The sequence below is a fragment of the Ciconia boyciana genome, chromosome 1 (assembly GCF_034638445.1).
Source record: "Ciconia boyciana chromosome 1, ASM3463844v1, whole genome shotgun sequence".
NCBI lineage: Eukaryota > Metazoa > Chordata > Aves > Ciconiiformes > Ciconiidae > Ciconia > Ciconia boyciana.
Window position 1 is genome coordinate 95,689,591 of NC_132934.1, and position 20,744 is coordinate 95,710,334.

Here is a 20,744-nt window from a genome sequence, read left to right on the forward strand (position 1 = left end):
CGGCGCCGGGCCGGGAGGTGGTGCGATGGCAGCTGCCGTTCGTGTCGGGGGCGGGGAGGAAGGAGGGGCGCCGGGGCGATAGATATACAGCGAGCCGCCTGGGGGCCGGGGGCGCGGCCGCCGCCTGGCCCGGGGGAACGGCTGGGGCTGCAGTGAGGGGACGTGGGGTGCCGGCGGCGGGGCCTGCGGCTGCGGTGTGCGGGGCTTGCCTGAGGAGGGGGGGAAACTCTGGCGGGGGAAGCCGGAGCGGCGCTGGGGAGGGGTGGCAGCGGGGCCAGGTCCGTTGCAGGAAGGCCCGGCGGCCTAGGGCGCGGGGCACCGTGGCGGGGACGGGTGCCCGGCGGAGGTGAGGGCTCCCGGGGCTGGCGGGTGTCCTGCTCAGATGCCGCGGTCCCCACGCTGCTGCGCCCCGCTGCTGGGCCCGCCTGCCCTCACGGGCGCGCTGCGTGCGGCGCTCGGGTTTTGTCTCGGCGGCAGCTGAAGGTGCTTTCTGCCGGTGCAGGGCCTGCCGAGTTTCGCTAGCAGCGTCTTGTGCCGCTCCCCCGAGGGCTGCGAGCCGCCCCGGAGGCTGGCCGGCCCCGCGGCTGCTGCGTGGGGCTGCCGAGCCGCAGGCGAAGGGGTGCTCCGGGTCGGAAGAGCGCGATAAAAAGTCCCATCAAAGCAGTAACATACAGCTTTACAGTTTATACTGCCGCCAGGATTACTTCCTGCTTGCCTTTTATTCCCCCCGTCCCTTACTTGTGGGTGCCTATTCTGTAACCGTGGAGTTAGGCAGGTCTCATATGGCGTTGTGGGAGCAGGATTGTTTTCCTAGACCAGAACTGCTGCAGGGAGCTGCAGCAAAGCCGAGCTCCTGCAAATGGTCGGTGGTGACCTCTGAATATCCGCGTGTTGTAGGGGCTGCTATCCCCGCTCTCTGGGGAGCAAGGCTGAACTGGGAAAAACAGTAGCAAATCTGATTTTCTGTGACTGCAGCCACGCAAGCGTCTAGCTGAGAAACCTTGTGCCTCAATGAAATGGTTTTGCCATCGCCAGAGTTAGTGGCTCGTCTGCCTTAGCGGTTTGCATGACAGTTCTTTGAAGTAGTTGAGCTAATACGTGCTTTTGTAACGCTGCTGGCTTAGAGAAGTGTTGGGATAGAGAGCTGACAGTATTTGATGGCTTAAGAAAACAAAAAACCAATCCTGTAGCTGAGCATGAGAGAACTTGAAGACTGTTCATAAAAATGTCACTGAGCTGATTTTTGTTTTTAACTTTGGGCAAATGGGGCATGTAATAACATGGAACAAAGCTGAGAGGAGTAATACTTAACAATAAATAGCAGAAAATTCAAAGGTATAGGACTGAAGTTAAAAAGAATTAAAATACTTTTAAAAAATTCCCTGGATTATTGTAGAAACAAAATTAATTTTACGGGTAAGGAGTCTTAACTGTCATGTTATTTTGTGTCACTGCAAGCAAACCACCGGTATATGAGATTTTCTTTAAAAAAAAAATTGTGTGTGTATATATATATATATATACACATGGGTTTTTTTTCCTGTATTGTTTCCAAGGTTATTTTTGGCCTTTTGCATGGATGGCTTCAGAGAATGCTCCAAGAATAAGGTAAGAATCTAAGGCTTTTTGGCGTTCTTATGTGCTTCCATTATATAAAAAATGAACTAGATCAATTATTCAGGGATGATGAAGCTGGAAGTACATTAAGGCCTTTAGTATAAAGCAAGCTCTAAACCTGTACATTTGAATATTTTAGAACATGTGACGTTTACAGAAATACAGAAAATTTTGAACAAAAACTTAAACAAAAATACGAGGGAGTAGCCTCCGTGGCCTTTTAGGTGTATGAAATTACATTGTTAATTTTCAGTGTCACGTGCTTTTCACTGATTTGAAGAGAATTCTCAGCAACAAAAATGGAAATTCCCTTTTTCTCTGATGTATTTGTTTCTGTTCCTCAAACGCTCATATATAGCTTTAAATTAGCATTTTAATATATTTAGGTATATTCATTGTCAGTTACCATTTAAAACCCAAGTTGATATTTTATACAAATTTAATAATTTATATTAGCGCAGAACTGTTCCAACAAAGCTGTGTTTTTGTTGCATTTTGTCAGTTTGATACTTTAATGGACATTTTGCTCTTTCAATACTTGTTCATCAGTCAGAACTACAATCTCTGTAATTCTCAGCAAAGCATTTGAAGTTATAATCCCTATAATCCTTGCAATTTCATGTGCGGTCTATTTTGAGACTGTCCTGCTTATACCAGTAATATATTTCAGTTTTCTAGTCTATGTTCATTTAATGAATTATTTTAATTAGTTAATTTTGATATTTAATGTATCATTATGTTTAATTTAAATTTACAAAGCATTCTTCATATAGTCTTAATAAATAGTATAGCTTCTCAGTTATGCTATTTTAGAAAGTTATACAAAGTTTATCTAATCATTTGATTATGTTGTTGCACTTGGTGGATGGTTGTATGAGTAACACTGCTTTGAGAATATTAGGTTTGAAGAGACTGGTGTCTTTTGACTGTCTCTCCTTGCCATCTGTTATCTGTTTCCAAGTTTAGAGCTTCTCCTTCTGCAAGAACGGTACCCTTTTTGCTTGCAAAATGACTGCCTCAAAATTGTCCCTCTAAAAAAGAAGGAAGATATAAGAGTCAAACTGAACAAGCATTAAGCTGTCAGAACTGTTTATCAACGGTCGTTAAGTCTGTGATTTTATAACGGATCAGCTATCAAGCAACCTCAAAGAAACACTGTCTTTCATAAAAGTTAAATTTTATTAAAAACATGACTATTATTATATTTTATTAAAAAAAATCACAAACAGCAAAACCAAAACTCAACACCTTGCATTCTTCCCAGAAGTTTACTTTTTTACCATTAGGGCTGTATAAGAGTACATGATGTAAAAGGAATGATAAAAAACAACACATCAGGGAGGATGTAGTCTAATGTTATAGAAATTTCTGAAGTTCAATTCTAGTGCATTCAACTCTGTTAGATATCTCTTGTTTAACTGATAGGTGTTACAGTTATTTTTTTCCCCAGCAGAAAACTGAAGAAAGCATCTTTTATCTTGCTTCTCCAGACTTGCTTCAGACCTTAGTCTTTAATAACAACTTATTGGAATCTCTTAATTGGGTAAATAAGGAGATGTCTAAAACCACAAGTTTCTGCTAAAAGACTGGATGTTGGCTGGATGATGATAGTGTGGCCTAATGGATAAATAGAGTGGTTGTTGTTTGTTTTGGGTTTTTTGTTACCGGAAATAAATCTTGCACTCTTCTTTTGCCTTTTTTGTGTCAAATACAGGTGGGACTGGCTTTATGATAAGGTTTTGCCTTGACATGCCAAAGAGAATTAAGTAACATAATAGATAGTACTGTTCAGATTAATGCCACAAAAATCTGTCTTGACTTACTGACTTCTGTTGCACCAGTTGTTGCTGTGCACAGTTCCGCCATTTATATGCTTGCAGTGTTAAACTCTACTTTACTTCTAATAATATTTTGGGGACTTAATATAATTTTTGTAAATACATTTGCAGGAATGAATTGGAAGTCAAACGAATTCTCTTGTGCACTACTGAGACGAAATGACATTCATGTTTGTGGTGAATGGAAGTCATGGCAGCATCTAACATGGGAGGGAAAGACATGAGTGGACAATGTGGCGTGACTCGTTCCGATTGCAAATCTTCTGCCTGCTTATGGCAGTACTGGCTATTGTGGTGCTGGTCCATAATTTTTTTCAGTTAGAGGTAAGTGGAGCCTGTTTCTTCTCCAAGAGGGCTTGAGCAACATTATTCCTCTTCGAGTGTAAGGTTAAAATTGTGACTGACAGCATTTAGCTACAACTTGGAATCACAGAAAATTCAGACTGGAAGGGATGTCTGGAGGTATTTAATCCAACACCCCCTTCAAAGGGCTGCCTTCAAAGTTAGCTTGGATTGCGCAAGATATTGTTGAGCTGAGTTCTGAAAGTCTTCAAGGATGGTCAAGTTTCACAACCTGCCCGGGCAGCCTGTTGCAGTGCTGCACCCCTCTCATAGGGAAGAATGTTTCTCTTATGACCAGGTGGAAGTTGCCACTTGTCCTTTCAGTGTGTCCTTCTGACTCCAATTCCTCTGTAACTCCCCTTTAGGTAGTGAAAGACTGCAATTAGATCCTCTTTTGGTCTTCTCCAGACTTTAAAATAAAAAAAAAAGGTCTGGTTCCCTTGATGTCTCCTTTTGGTCATGTATTCCAGTCCCCTAATCATCTCAGGGGTTCTAAGCTGGTCTCTCCAGTTTGACTCTGATACAGGGTGTCCAAAAACCAGACACAGTGTTCTAGATACGGCTTCACCAAGGTCAAGTTGAGGGCAATTATCATGTTGCTCGATCAGCTGGTTATGCTCTTGTTAATTCATTGCCGCTGTGCTTTTGACACATGGTCAGTTTGCTGTCCACCGGAATCCCTAGGTCTTTTTCTGCAGAGCTGTTAGCTAGCTAGTTGATCTCCAGCCTGTACTGATGCAGCTTTTCTTTGCCTCTTCCTTTTTCCCTCTGCTGTGTCTGACTTGCAGTCATTTTATGTATCACTTTAGTGCAGACATACTTTCAAACTGCATTAGTCAGTAACCCCAGACTAAAGTCAAGACAGATAAAATGACCGAGGATCTGTTCGGGAGCCTTGGAGGCTGACCCTGCCCATTGGCTGCCTGCCTGGCCAGACTGTCCAGTGCGGCATTTGGTGGGTGAGCATAATAATGCTTAGCCTAATACCTCGTTAAATTCTAGCTATCTTTTATGCATGTTAGCCAATCAATAGTTGCTTTATGCTTTTAAGTTGTGTGTATCCTGCTTGCAGAGTCTTTTTTTCTCCTGGCTAGTGATGCCCAAATGAAATGATCCAAAAGAGGGGCTGTAAAATCCCCTCTCACTCCCAAAAAGATATAGTTGAATTGGAAGAGGTTCAGATAAGGGCAAGGAAGATGTTTGAGAGGTCTAAAATCACAAGTGGCTCAGGATCGATAACTAAAGAATGTTTGTTACCTATACCAGTACTAGTGGAGACACTAAATAAAAACTGCAGATGCCAAATTCAAAGGAAGCAGGTGTGATTTTTTTATGGATTGCAGCAAAGCTGCAGAAGTCCTTGCAGTAAGACTGCGTAGCTGCTAAGAGCATATATTCAAAAAGTCTGGATGAATTAATAGAAGAAAAATCCACTAGGGGATACTAAATCTTAAAGATGTCAACCCTAGTCTCTAAGCCATAAAGGGATAGGAACTGGATTAAGTCTTCAGGAGGAAGTATCACAACATGTTTGGCCTGTATTCTTTTCCCACATACCTGCTGTTGGAAACTACTGGAAATATCAAAATACTGTGTTTGATGGACCTTTGGTTTGAGTTAGCGTGATCATTTTTGTGTAACATAGAAGGTAGCTTTTCTTTTGTTGTCTCTTTTTGTGTTTTTTGGCCTAGGGTGTTGCATGAAGAACAGTTTTGATATTTTGGATCTTGGACTTTTTCTTTCTTTTTTTAAATTACATTTCTTAGAGAAAAGGGCTCTGGCAGAGCTTCAAGAGTGAAATGAAAAATGCAGTATGGGTGTTCACTCTGTGCTTTTTCTTGCCACTATTCATGATATGTGGCTTTGTTGACCTTTACATACCTGATAATTCCAAACTCAGTTAAGTATCGTGTTGCTGGTAAATCTTTATGGTGTAACATGCAACTCTAACCCCTTTTGTTGTCTTGACTTTTCTGAATGGACCTGCTCTGGTATTTGTCTGTGTCTTCGGCATAGCTTTTCAGGCAGTCTAGTATAGGTATCTATGCTGATTCTTTTCAGTCAGAGATCAAAGCCAGAAAAAGTCTTAGAAAGCTTTCACAGAATATCACACCAAATCCGTTCAGGCTCTGGAAGGAGGGCTTTTTGTTGGTTACTGTTGAAAACGTGTTTGTAAATGCATCAGACATGCTGCTTCTCATCCCCCTATCATCTAATCTAGCTGGCTGAAGCTAAAGAGCTAACGCAATGATCAGCTAGCTCCCAGCTAGCCTCTCTGCTTTTTCCCTTCAGGATTTTATACTTTTTCATGTTGCAATCTTCCCTCTTGAATTCTTAAGCTACTAATGATACCCTCTCAACAGTCCTACCCATGTCAGAATTTTACTTTTCTTAACTGTGTTTAAAAAAAAAAAAAAGTCAAGCTAGCCACAAAACATTTGATAGCCTGCTTAGTGTTTAATTTGCTTTTTAGTACAGAGTAAGTCCTCCCTTGAGGTCCACAGCTGACCACTGCATTATAGTACCGGAAGAAATGTGTGTTGTGGGGTTTTGTTTGTTTGTTTGTTTGTTTGTTTTTTCAAACACAGCCAGACAGATAAAATGTTCAGTAATTTTCCACGAAGTGTCAGGTTGTTGCTGAGGAGCAACATCATGCTTTTAGGATACAGGAGAGTTTGTATATTTGTACCAATTGCCTTTAGAGTGACAGAACCACTTCAGGATTGGTTGTGAGCATTCTTTTATTTAAAAGCACTTAGAAAAGAGAGTGTATGGGGAGAGGGGATGTTTCTTGCAAGGATGAAGGAATGGTGTGTGGAATCAAACAGCTGAAACCGAACAAAAGAACTATGTAACAAAGTTTTTTATTCTTGCTGCTAAATTTCAGGTCCCTACAAAAGATAATTGCATCATCTTACTCGGATTATTGCTGGAACATTTGTCTGTCAGGTGATGGCTTTTTAGGATTGGCTTTCACATTTACAGTAACTTAGCACCCACTCACTGCTGTGAGACAGTAAAGACAGTGAACTGATCTCATGCCTGTCTTAGACAACAAATAGGGATAAAGTACCTGGAGTGTAAAATTACTGAAAAGAAGATGACTGACCTTTCAGTAATTGATATTTGTTCAGTTTCAAATATTGTCTGCTGCATAAATTGAGACTCTCTATTGGGCAAACTGGAACTTTCCCCCTCGCCCTACGCCTGTCACCTGGGAATCTCGTGTGGTGTTTCCTGCTCTAGTGTTAGTGACGTATGCAGGTTTACAGCCATTGTTCTGAATGTACTAGGCCAAGCTAAGAGTTACAGCTGGTGGGAGATACTGGGCTTTGAGAAAGAGTTCCACCTTTTCAGCAGCAATTGAAATAGTCAACTTTTTTTATCAGCCACCAACATTATTGCATTTAACTGAGTGTTCATTGCAGGTCTAACCAAGTACCCTGTGAGCCTTTGTCGTGGCTTAACCTCAGCCAGCAACTAAGCACCACCCAGCCGCTTGCACACTCCCCCCTGGTGGGATGGGGGAGAGAATCGGAAGAGTAAAAGTAAGAAAACTCAAGGGTTGAGATAAAGACAGTTTAATAGGGAAAGCAAAAGCTGTGCACGCAAGCAAAGCAAAGCAAGGAATTCATTCACTCCTTCCCATGGGCAGGCAGGTGTTCAGCCATCTCCAGGAAAGCAGGGCTCCATCAGGTGTAACAGTGACTGGGGAAGACAAACGCCATCACTCTGAACGTCCCCCCCTTCCTTCTTCTTCCCCCAGGTTTATATGCTAAGCATGACGTCATATGGTATGGAATAGCCCTTTGGCCAGTTGGGGTCAGCTGTCCCAGCTGTGTCCCCTCCCAGCTGCTTGTGCACCCCCAGCCCACTCGCTGGTGGGGTGGGGTGAGAAGCAGAGAAGGCCTTGACTCTGTGTAAGCACTGCTCAGCAATAACAAAAACATCCCTGTGTTATCAACACTGTTTCCAGCACAAATCCAAAACATAGCCCCATACTAGCTACTATGAAGAAAATTAACTCTACCCCCGCCAAAGCCAGCACACCCTTCTAGAATATCTTTGAGAGCATGATTGCCTGGGTGGGGCTATATGTTATATCTAATTTTTGCTTAGTTGGCAGTGAGAATGCTAAAAGCTGAGTTGCTGAGCTGAAACTTTCTTTAGTTCTCCTGAAAATACAGTTTCCTTTTTTCCTTTTTATGACATCTTTCACGCACTGGGAACAACTTGTCGATTTGTTTGTGCTTAATTGACGTGTAATCCATTCTGTCCTGCCTGCGTTACTTGGCAGACACCCGTTAAATTACTTTGTGATCACATTTGGGTTCTGGTTAACTTCAGAATGCAGCAAATAAAAAAATAATAACAAAAAAAGCCCAAACAAAAAACCACCACCACCCCCCCAACTAAAAAAAACCAAAAACCAAACAAACCCAACAAACAAACAAACAACCCTCTCCCCTTCTTCGGAATTGCATTCAAAATCAAGACACCTTGAATGGAGTATATATGGAAATAAACAAAGCAGGGCAAGTGTTATTCAACGTGGAGATTGTATTAAAAACTAAAAGAGTCTGTGTCATAACATAAAGGAAGAGGACTCTTGAGAAATGCTCTCTATCTGCCCTACTTAAAGAAATTTTATTTTATTTTGGCTGCACTAGAGTAGAGAGGCCACAGTTCTGCCTGGGCTCAGTATGACGACTTAACAGACAGAAGCCAGAGAGATTTGGAAGTGCCAGTGAAAGAGAGGGTGGGGAATGGAGTGGGGACAGACTAAGCTATTAATCTGCCTCAGGGCAAGCCATGTGTATCCATAGGGATAGGAATGTTTGAGCACTTGTTTGGAGATGAGCCTGGGAAGCACTTAAGAAAGGAAGATGGTTTGGAAAGATTTTCTATTCCAGTCAAAAATCTTTGGTATATTAATTGGCTATGAAGCTTTCCCTGCCTTAACTGGAAAATGGAATCTCTGTAATATTTTCTCCTGTTAATAGCATACATGATGTAGTTTACTTTCACACATAAGCTTATAATGCTGCAATAATACATGGTCTTGTTTGGGTTTAGGAGAGGGCTGTAAAGACAAACAAGGATGTTACACAAAGAATGGTTCTTCAGGATGTTGAAGAAGCTCTGGTTTTACCTTCATAGAGATTCTCCCCCCCACCCTTGAAGACTGACTGAGGAAATATTTGTGGTTTGATCTATTCTGCTTAATGGGTCTTAACCTGGAGATGCTGGAGTTGAAGTGACAGTGTTTGTCCAGGACCTCAGCTGCATACAGGTGAAGAGCAGCCTGGTGCTTTGCTAAAAAGGCTGTGTAGCTAGCCTTCTTTAGAGACATCAAACTATGTTCTCTGCTCTGTTCTCTGAATGTATGAGTTTGTTGGTTTGGTGTTCTCTGCACCCTTTTCCACTGGAAGATATAGGTAGGCCCTTGGAAAGACTTCAGAAAGGCTAGCTAGGCCATAAATGACATCTTCTACATCTCTGACAGAAAGACTGGGTTAAAAACCCCAAAGAACTTTATAGAAGGTTAAAAACAGTGATAGGTCTGTTTTTAAGGCCTTCTTAGATAGCCATCTCTCTTCTTAATTTGAAAGGATTTTTTTCCCCCCCTTTTTGGCCCCCCCCCCAAGTATCAACCATTGAAGAACCAACTGAAATACAGAAAGTTCCTCTTGAGAGCTTACACTGAACACAAGTATTAATCAAACACATATTCTCCTTCTCCACCCCTCCTTAGGAAAATGCTTAAATATTTTTGCTGACTGAGACACGGTTACCAGCTTGTTGGATGCATCAAAATATATAGCTAACTTTTAAAAATATTTCCATGCATTATTTTCTGTGTTATGTATATGCATGAGCAAGTGAAAGGAAGAAGTTGTGAAGGTATCCAGAAATAGAAACTTGGCTTAATTCAAGAATGCATGTACGCAAGATTTAAAGTAGAACTGGGCCTGAGATTCATTCTCAGCTTTGCCTGAAATTTACTGGATTAATAGAAGTAATGTGCAGTGATATGTTTGCATTTTTGCCTGCTGTGATGAAAAATAGAAATAATTATGAATTACCTCAGATGGCCTTCAGGGAAAATTTGTTAAGTCCTGGGTGGAAATGTAAAACAGAAGCAAAAGCTTCTATTGTGATAATAACATTTTGTCTGTCTCTGGGTACCTGTCAATTTACATTTTATAGTTAAAATGTAACAATTTGCAATTTCAGATTTTATAGTTAACATGGATATCAAACAGAGAAGATTCTGTGTATCCATCCTACATCCTAGTGTGCTCATTATCCTCTTACTCTTAAGCTGATGAAAACCAGCTTCTTATGTAACAGGCTTCAAAAGCCTGTGCGTTTCTATTGCTTGTCAGGTTTACCTTTCTTCTAAAAAGGTATATTGCATCTCTGTGTTGTTCAAATGACTTTAATATACCGGCAAATTCAAATAAAATGCAGTGGGGGGGAAACTACTTAGTATGTATGTGTACTCTAGATGATATTTCAATGGACTAAGAAAGGTTTATAACAATAAACAAGGCTTAAGTGTAAGTGCTGGGAATTTTATTACATTACTGAGCAGTTAATTATGGAGGAAGTAAATGGAAAACACTAGGATATTGGTAAGTACAATGATCTTTTAAAAAATTTCAAATAGCGTAGTTTTAATTTTTAAGCAATCTTTCAAATCTAAACTAGCGTATTCTCTGATGCCATGTGAATGGTACATTGTATAATTTTAATCTTTGCTTGAAAAATGATTTGATGTATTTTGCTTCTCTATGAAATAAGAGTATGGATAGGTTCTACTACATATACCTGATACTTCAGTATTCATTAACTGCTGATTTTGTGCATATTTGAGGTGTAAGTTTGGATTTGCTGATTAGAAATCTCACAGGTAGCTCTGGAGTCTTAGACTGTGCTATTTTTTAAATTTCCCTAATGCAAACCTGCAAAATTGTGTGATGTCTTGAAGAAGATGGTATTTCTGCAGTCATTTGCATAAAAATACAGTTTTGGACACTGATCTCAAGTCACAACAGAAGCCCCCTCTCTTACTCGAGCATTGTATTTAACTGTTTTAATTTTTAAACGCTTGTGTGGGTTAGGGGATGCTCTGGTTGTGTTTCATTTGTTTCTAGAAGAAGCTGTATGTAGATTTTAAAATCTTAAAAATAAACAAAGAAATAATTTTTTTTTCCCTGTTTAGTCCTAGCTTGTCCTAGACTATTTTACTTGCCCACCAGTTCATGAATTCATTGCCCCTGAAGCATTACTTTCTTTTCTTCCATATCTTTCAATCTGTACATTACAGGGAAACGCACATTTCAGATAATTAGATGAGAAGCAACGTGAGTGTGACCAGATAAATGACCGCAGCTCCTACATGCAGCAGACTTCTCTAGAAGGCATGTGCAGGGGGTGCATCAGATTCATCTGCAGCGTAATGTCTCAAAGAAACCCTATTTCCTTGCATTATATTGGGCAGTTACTAGACCTATTGTGCTTGAAGACTAAAATGTTACGACAGTAAGAAAATTAAACATGAGTTACAGTTTACTATTTAAGCATATGACCTTTTGTAATTTTTTTCACACTGCTGATATTTACAGAATACACTGGTAGCCAAAACAGTGCCAGAGAAAATATTGGGCCTGATTTATATAAAAGCCTCTTTGCCAGAGCAGGGTAATCACAGGTTGCCCACCTGTTTCCTTAGAAAGCCTGTGGTCAAAGTAATAGATTTGTGTCATCTAGTAAAGTTGCTTCATTTGGTCAGCTTCAAAGCTCTGTAAAGCAAAGCCCAGTTCTTGGGATCATTTCCTGACAAAGCATCTGTTATTCATAGTGTTTCATTTAATAGCATAGTTTCAGGTACTCTTTTTCCTCCATAGCACCTGGATGATGATACAGTTTCAGGATCAAATTGGATAACAGAAAACAATGTCCAGCATTCTCTGTCACAGACAACCAAAATTACCAGGAAGCCTTACTGTGGTTATAAGCAGCAGATTTTGTCCAAAAGAGAACAAGCGGAACAGGAATCGTTGCTCGCTGCAATACAGTGGCCAAAACCCTCTAATGGCAAAATTGCCTTTGTACAAAGCACTGATCCTGCACGTAGTGACTTTGTGATTGTGAAACCCAGCAGGTTCTTCAGGGTAGGTGATCAGTTAGAGGTGCTTGTTCGTATGAAGGATTTCCAAGGAAAACCCAAGCAGTATGGTGGAGACTATCTACAGGCACGAATTCACTCTCCTCTGCTGAAAGCTGGAGCAACAGGAAGGATTGTAGATTGCCATAACGGCCTTTACAAAGTCTTCTTTACCTTGCTTTGGCCAGGAGAGGTCAAAGTTTCTGTGTCACTTGTCCACCCGAGTGAAGCGATCCAAGTCCTCCTGCGTTTACGAGAAGAAAGGCCAGACAGGGTCTATTTCAAAAGCTCATTCAAATCTGGGAGGTATTCAGAGACCACTGAGTGCAATGTTTGCTTGCCTGGGGATCTCCCAGTGTGTAACTTCACAGATCTCTACACGGGTGAGCCATGGTTCTGTTACAAGCCTCGAAAACTGTCCTGTGCCAGCCGAATCAGCCATGCCAAGGGTGGATATCAAAAAGGTCTTCTGACACAAGAGGAAAGCCTCTTTTTCCAAAGGTATGTATGTTGTTGAATTTATCTGTACTCAGTCAAGTAATGGTTTTTTGAAGACAAACTCTAGGTTATTGGTGAAATATGACAGATTGCCTTAGAGGAGGTGTGTATCTGCAGGAGCAGATGTTTGATGCGAGTTGTTGAATATTCTCTTCCCCTCCATTCAGCTGTGCAAGAACACAGTAATCTTAAAGAAACTTGGAGCATAGTTCTCTCTCTATGCTTTGAATTCAACCCTGGTGTACCTGCTAAATTTCACAAGAGCACGCTGTCTAAATCTGGTGGTGGTTTGGGGACTCTTTCCTTATTTTTTGTTTCCACACCTACACTTGCAATATCAATAACAATGCTTTGAGATGTATTTTTGGCCAAGTCTGAACTACCTAAAAAATGTCCAGATTTTAGGCTTATTTTTACACAAAATACCAATTGCTTTTATCCTCAGCAAAAGTCATCTAACATGTAATGCAGCGGGTTCCCTGTTGCTCAGTATGAATTTCAAATCTTAGGGATAATTTTAAGTCAGTCATGAAGAAAACACCTGGGACAACAAAGTGCTGAGGAATACCTGTGCAAGTGGAAATGATCTGTGCATGTTATACAAAGTGTCAAACTAAATCAGTTTCACAGTCATCTTTTTCTTCTGCATTCAGCATTTAAAAAAATATATATATCTCTTAGTGCAGGGTAGATGTGGTAGAACTGCTTCTGTAGTTCATGCTAATCTAAATAAGGATTAGCATGTAGTGGTAGATGTGGTACCACTGCTTCTGTGGTAGAACTGCTTCAACAGTTTTGAACAGTCCTCAGCTGAAATGAGACAAAGTTAGCTACTGTGTAGTGTCAGAATTGTAGTCGTAGGCTACTGCCTTGCTCTCCAAAAAAGGTGTTGAAGGAAAGTGTTTCAGCAGTATGTCCCCTTGAGGCTTAAATTGGGAAGGATTTTAGAGCAGCTCCAAATAGTTTAATTAGGAAAGTGTGTGTGTACGTTTGTAACTGAAGACCAGAAATCAAAAGTAAATATCAGTGGAATTGTTTTTTGGCTATTCCTTATCAAGTTTGTAAGTCACTCTTTAACTTTCTGTGCCTCGGGCAGTTCACCTGTAAAATATGGCTGATATTGATTGGTGGTGTTTCCAAATGGGAGTGGGAAATTTTTTTTGCTTGTTTTGTTTTGTTTTTGTTTATTTCATTTGGCTCTGAGATCCTTGACTGAAATGGCTTATAGAAATTGCAAATAGATTATTTCTCAAATAGAGAAAAACATTAGACAGGGATTCTCTTTAGAACAGCAACAAAAGACAGAACAAGAGCTTGGTATTAGATCTCTGCACCTGTCACAGCTGTACAATAGTGATATGTGTCCAACACAAAATGGTCAGAATTCATTGATGTCCACAAACAAATACTTCTGAGGTCTCTTGGTGTTCAAGGGGATGAGCTTTGTTTCTGTATTCAGCAAATTGCTGTCCTACTGGAAGACCTTATTGCTGGAGATCTCCGAAGTTGGTTGGACATTGGCTGGTACTACCGTCTCTCCCAGAGGCAGGACACCACTGCTAGCCTCGTCTACATCTAGAACTGCAAGTGGTGGTGGTGCTGGACTGCCGCAAGCTCCACTATGTACTGCGGAGCAGGCTGTGGGATTATGGGAGCTGAAAGCGGTGTTAAGCACCTACCGAGAACTGGCAGAGCTGGGAGCTGCTGCTGCAGCATACCCTTTCAGTGGTTTGTCTCCTGGCAGTGGTACACGTACCACAAGCTGGGAGCTTCCCATCTTTGTGGTAAATCCCCCAAAGCTTCTTGCAGACCTCTGATAGCTTGATAGCTTTAACTAGATTTGTGCCAGTAAAAGGGTCCACAAGATTTGTGTCCTAGTGCTACGAAATCCTGAATTCTGACTGAGAACAGTGATCGTGGTCTCAAGGAAATTAATAGAGAATGAATTCAGCTATAGGAAGTAGAGTAAACTTAAAGTAAAAAATTCTTATTGCTTATTTGACGTGCGTTAAGAAAAAATGAGATTAATATTACCTTCAAATTTTACAGCCTTACTATATTATTATTATTAATTTTTGTTCAAGTGATGTGAATATCAAAAGGCCGATACTCTCCAGTGGACCTGATTCAGTGATTGTAAAGCCCAAGGCATTTACAGGTAAAGTGAACTTTATAAGATTCTTGTTTGTAATTCATAATTAAACTTATAAAAAGAACAACAGGCATGAGGTAATAATTGATTTGTTTGTTTAAATAGCATGGAACAGAAATTAACTTTTAAATTTGTATTGAGAAGATGAAGGCTTTTGGGTGTTACTGTAACAGAAGTTCAGTACTAATAACAAAATTGTCTGAAACTACATACATAAATGGGATTTTTAGCAAAAAATAATTTAAAAAAAAGTTTGTTCTCTTGCCCAAAGTGTCTTTTTTTCTAGCATTTACTCAGAGATGTAAAATGTCTTACAGTAAGTGCTCACCAAACTCTGAAGTTAATCTAGCAAAACCACCTGTGTGGTGTTTCTTAATTTCTTTCTGTGTTAAGAATTTTGTCTAACAGGGTTTGACAATTTGCATTTAAGTATTACTATCATTTTCATTACCACAGGATGTCAGAACCTACAGTTGTGGACCAGAACCTAATTGTTCTGTACCCTGTCTAAAAAGAGAACAAAAAGACAGTCTGTATTAAGTTAAACTTAGAGGTTTTATCTCATTCATATCCACATGCACGCTTTTTGTGCCTCTAAAAAGCCTGCATAAAATGTGATACACAGCGAATTGCTTCTGAATTGAAAGCTTTTCCTATGTTTTTTCTATAAGGTTGTAGGAGACTTTAAGGGTAGAGTTCCTGACCTGAGCAATAAGGTCTTAACAGAAAACAGCCTACAGCATTTCTTGCTTTTAGTTTTGCTGTTTGCTAAAAAAATAGAGTGCTGCTATTAGGCCAGCAGTGCTTTCCCCCCTTTCTTTCTCTCGATCCTTTAGATGACATGGTTTTTGTTGCTTTTTTAATCTTACACGTTTCTTCACAGAAACTGCTGCAAATTTGAAATTCAATTATATCGCCCTTCTTTCAGGAGTTACAGATGATCAAAGCCTGCCTGCATTTCCTGAGGATTAATGCTGGGTTAGGAAGGGTTGTTAGGAGTAGCATGGTATTCCTCTGGGAAATGCCTTCTAAGAAGAACAGTCTCTTAATAAATAAACTTAATACATTGGTATAATGATCGTGGATATATGGATTTGCTAGGATTGATGGCACACTTTAATTGTTCTGCTGTTTTTGGTTTTGCACATACCTTTCTATTTTGGGGTAAACATAGATCAAATTGATTTTTAAAACTTTCTTTTTCTGAAGTACAAGCTCTTACTTCTATTCTTGTTTTGTAACTATTCAGATTGGAGCTTTTACTCTCTTCTATAAAATCCAAAAGTAATGGCTTTCTGAATTCTGGAGCAAAACTGGTATGATACTGTACACAGATTTGAAATGCTGGTGTTATGTTTAGTGTGAGGCACCAAAAAGTTGTTCTAGTACCATTTTTACACATATATATGCATAGTCTAAGAATAAATTTAAAAGGTAAAAAATGGAAATGTTTTTACATCAAAACTTAAGAAACAAATGAACTGAAGTTGTCATTTCACATTATGAATTAGTCTTTAATTACATGACCACATGAAGGGTTTTTTTCCTTTTCTTTGTAGGATTCCCATTTCGTACATACTGGATGAGCCAACATTACTAGTTGTTTTTTTTTCTCTTCCTTCATTGTCCCTGTTGCCTGATTTAAAGAATCATCCAAAGATAAAATTTTCTAATGGCTTTTTCTGTGGTACTCATGATTATAGTCTTTGTGTTATACAAACGTAATAATAGTTTGATTTTTACAGTGTCCCTGTGAGGTCTAAGGAGGCTAACGTCTATTACTGCAAGACTCAGAGAATGTTGTATACAGTGAGAGCAAACAGTGAGAGCAAAAATGCCTGTTAGGAATGGGTGTTTAAAGATGCTTATGGCCTGATTTTTTGAGTGTTTACATTTTGGCTACACCTGTGTTACAATGAAGCATCTACCAGAGGATGCTTCTGGGCACTGGAATTCCGCTGCCTGTGCTTTTACGTAGTTAGAACGGTCCCTGACAGGGTTTTGGCTGTGGCAATGTGTGCTTTCCCAAACAGCTGCAAGTTAGGACAGGGCAGGGGTATTCTTAACAGGTAGTCTCCACACCAAGGTGGGTAAAAGTGTTTAAACAGCTGGACGTGACTGCTCCACGCAGCTGGTGTTGGTGCCAGGGAGCAGCTCCGTGCGTGTTCAGTTTAGGTATTTGAACACACATGTGGTAAAGGAAGAGCCTGTAGTGACCTCACGGAAGGAAGTTCGACGTGCTAGTGTCACACTGGATACTAAGAGAAGTGTGGCAATGTTTGACTGACGTAACGCTGAGATTGCAGCTTCTCTTCCTATAGTCTCTGGCCCTCGCTTGCAACGTTTTCATCCGACTTCTGCAAGTTAAATAGGTGTCCTACAGAGCAGAGCTTCCCTGGTGTAGGCTAATCACTCCTCAGAGGGCCGCCTGTCCCAGGCAGTAAAAGGGGAAGGGGCTAGGCAGCAGAGAGAAGGTATGAAATCCATGGAATTAGAGACTCTCGTAATTCATACGTTCGAAGGGCACATACCAAATTCTTGGTCATAGCTTTAATGCTGGCGCTTCCTAGTTTTGGAGTCCTGATGATTCAGGCTTCACTCTTCTAGCGTGTGTGGTTGGAGCAGGAGTGTCAGTGTGTGCGTGTGTCATTCCATAGAGGTGTTTTGTTTTGTTGTTGTTTTTTTTTTTTAAGCAAATACGAGCGGTATGGGGTGGTCCCCTCGGGGCTGGTGTCCCCGCTGCAGGGCCAGGGGCAGGGCCAGGGGCAGGGCCAGGGGCAGGGGCAGGGGCGGCTGCGCGGGGCAGCGGCGGTCCGCGCAGCAGCCGCGCCGGCCCCGCTGCGGGCAGCTGGCCGCTAGAGGGCAGCAGTGCGCTGCGGCCCAGAGGGCGGCGGGCGGTGAGGGGCGGTGGGAGCTGGGGTCTGGGGTCCGGGGTCCGGCCCGGGCGGGGGGAAGGGGGTGCTCTGCTGACCTTTCTGCCTGCGTTCCTCTATACCTGTTGCAAGCATCCACGACCGAGCATTTCTATCTAAGTGTGAAAGGTGTCAGGCACTTACTGTTTTGTACTTTATCGTCAGAGATACCATTTGATTTGGACCGAGTTAAACTATAACTGTTCAGCCAGCTCTGTCAGTAGTTGCAGGTTTTGCTGCAGCAATAGGAGGGGAAATACTTGGGCTTACAGAAGTGTGATGCATCAAGCTTTTTAATCTGCACGGTGCCTCATACTGTTTCGCTTTAAACTAGGGAAGATGTTCATACATCTCTGGCTATGTGTCCATGAAGGTCATGGAGGCTGTTTTGTTGTATGTTAATTTCAAAGAATTCTTCTCTTCCAGATTCAAGCAGTATAGACAGAGCTGAAGATCCCACAGTTTCCCCTTCTGGTTATTACTATGAAGACCAGTGGAAGTCCAGAACGTGCTGTATCCATCATTTTAACAAGTCAGATGATATAACCAAGTGCTTAGAAGGAAAAGTAATCCACTTGTTTGGAGACTCTACAATAAGGCAGTGGTTTGAATATCTGACAGCATTTGTTCCAGGTCATTTTTTTTTAATTAGATTTTGTTCCTAAAGACCTTTGCAAACCTTTATTTCTCACACCTCAGACACAGAGTTGTTCTTACTGAATGACAATGACAAAACAAAGGAAGAGGAAAGACGAAACATCATCAGAAGTGCTGGCAGAAAGGCAGTTAGTCAAATGTTTGAACAGACACTGGAAACATGTAGGCCTTGGAAATGGGGCCACAAGGTATCTGCAAAGTTGTCCTTGTAAAACGTTTCACTAATGAGGACTGCTGCTGTGGCGTGAGTTAAGGTGGCCACCCAGGGGCATGGCAGAAGTCACTTAGAGTGCCAGGGTAAGGCCTTCCAGCATCCAAATCACACAAGTCGTTTTGGAATGAAGTAGCAAATTGCTTCCATTACTGTTGATTGGGTTTGGACCCTTTCTTGTATTTCCCTTATTTTAACTTAAAAACAGAATTTCAGTAGCCACTTAGATATTCCTCCCTTACCCCTAAAGCAGTAAAGTTGTGTTGGAACACAGACTTTGAGACTCCTTACCGCCTATATGTTGAAGTCGTCTTTAATGGCGTCTTAAAGTTGCTAGAATGGTTCCCATGAACACTGGATTCATAGGGCAACAATGACTGAAGGAGTCTATTTGGAAAATTTCTTGTTTACGAGAGAGAGAAGAAAATAGGTTGGGAAACTTGGAAAAGGCATTGACAGCCTTGTGAAGTTGAAGTGTGCCGTCTTGCAAATTTCAGCACCCTTAAACTCCACTCTGAAATATGCAGCTAGCACATGTATGATGCTCATCTTCTGTTTCATTTGAGAGTTCTTAGAATTATGTTCAGATTTCCTTACCTACTGCTACTTTTGCCCTGTGGTCCTAGCGTCTTGTTGATAATGTTAGTCTCTTATGCCATCTTTCACTAACGCTTGCTCTTGGATTTTCAGATCTAGTGGAATTTAACCTGGGGAGTCCTAAGAATGTTGGCCCTTTCATGTCTGTGGACCTGAAGCACAATATCCTACTGAAGTTCCGCTGTCACGGGCCACCCATTCGCTTTTCCACAGTCTTTAGCAGTGAACTGCGCTACATTGCCAATGAACTGAATGGCATCGTGGGTGGGAGAAACACGGTGATAGCTATAACTATATGGTCCCACTTCAGCACTTTCCCTGTGGAAGTGTATATCCGGCGGCTGAGGAACATTCGGAGATCAATTATTCAACTGTTGGATCGCAGCCCCAAGACTTTAATCATCATCAGAACTGCTAATGTTCAGGAGCTTGGGCCAGAAGTGAGCCTCTTTAACAGTGACTGGTATTCCTTTCAGCTTGATTCTGTCATGAGGAAAATGTTCTCAGGAATTGCTGTGCACTTTGTGGATGCTTGGGAGATGTCTCTGGCTCATTACTTGCCACATAACTTGCACCCAAAAGAAGTCATTGTTAAGAATCAAATAGATGTATTTTTATCTTACGTGTGCCCTCTGCAAACTTAGCACAAGTGGGTATCCCTGTGTTATCTTTTGCTGTAGCCGAAGTAAAGTTGCTCTTTGTCGGAGCTGTCGAATTATGCTGGATGGTATGGAAGAACTCTGGTTATTGTACTTGCATGCAGTGTAAGCGGGGTGGCCTTAACTCTGGGTAGCTGTGAAGGGTGGTAAAGAGGAGTTGACTGTTCAGGCTGTATCTTCCTGCGAGGTTGATTCCTTTCAACTTTATCATTCATCTCTGAGATTATTAGAGAGCACCTTAAATTAAATTGACAGGATTCAATAAGAAATTATGTGGGTTATTAGCTTTACTAGTTGTCTGCACTGTATGCTTAATTTAATCCATATGACACTGATTCTGTTGCCAGGGTCTTGCTGCTCAGAACTGTGTGTGAAACCTAGGAAAGATTTTGGAAGTGGTCTTTCAATGTTCCAGAGTTTGTGGGACATCCCCTCCAGTTGTATGTCAGAGAAGCACAATGTCTGTTCTTGTTTCAAAGTCCTGATTAGAAATATGAAGGGAGTGTACCAAAATCACTAATGTCAATCAAGGAAGCACAGTCAAAATATCTGCAGTACTAAGTCAGCAAGAATTTGCTGGAATTTAATGGAGCACACTAGTTAGGCACCCTTGGTGTTTACAGATGGCTGCTAAATAATGCAAATACACAGCATTTCAGTTTGGTTTCCTGTACTACTGAATCTCTTCTGAGCTTTGATACACTGTCTACTTCTTGATTTATCTGTAATGGAGAAATGTGTATATTATGACCTCAGTGTCTCAGGCAGTTTCTGCAAGTGTGAGTTGCAGGCTCGCCTACTTGAAGCTTGAAGCGTTTACTAATGAAAGTGTTTCCCTTCCCTGTAAGATAAAGCTATTCCGTTATGCTCCTGCAAAACTGGGCTTCTGATAATTACTCTTGTACATCATTCATACATTGCGTTTCTATGGAGAAGCCAAGTGACCTGAATGCACTTGACGAAGTTTGGCAATGGGTAACAGTAACTGGCACACACTAATGTCAAGGCCGTGCAATGATGCCCCTTCTATGTTTGGCAGTTTTATCATTTATTCATGAGCTTCAGTGCTGCCAATATAAAAGGTCAAA

At 41.2% G+C, this 20,744-nt stretch overlaps 1 protein-coding gene across 3 annotated transcripts; it reads left to right on the forward strand.

The window, feature by feature from the left end:
* Positions 1-97: 97 nt before the first annotated feature.
* NXPE3 (neurexophilin and PC-esterase domain family member 3) lies at positions 98-19,703 on the forward strand. 3 transcript variants are annotated; one of them, XM_072884275.1, is made up of 7 exons: positions 98-194; positions 1,557-1,608; positions 3,567-3,779; positions 11,711-12,471; positions 14,553-14,626; positions 17,959-18,165; positions 19,091-19,703. In XM_072884275.1, the coding sequence occupies exons 3-7, from the start codon at positions 3,687-3,689 to the stop codon at positions 19,639-19,641; spliced, it is 1,686 nt and encodes a 561-aa protein (XP_072740376.1). In that variant the 5' UTR covers positions 98-194; positions 1,557-1,608; positions 3,567-3,686; the 3' UTR covers positions 19,642-19,703. The 3 variants fall into 3 exon arrangements, with proteins under 3 accessions (XP_072740376.1, XP_072740361.1, XP_072740368.1); XM_072884260.1 differs by lacking the exon at positions 98-194 and adding an exon at positions 266-1,416; XM_072884267.1 differs by lacking the exon at positions 98-194 and adding an exon at positions 274-346.
* Positions 19,704-20,744: the final 1,041 nt, after the last annotated feature.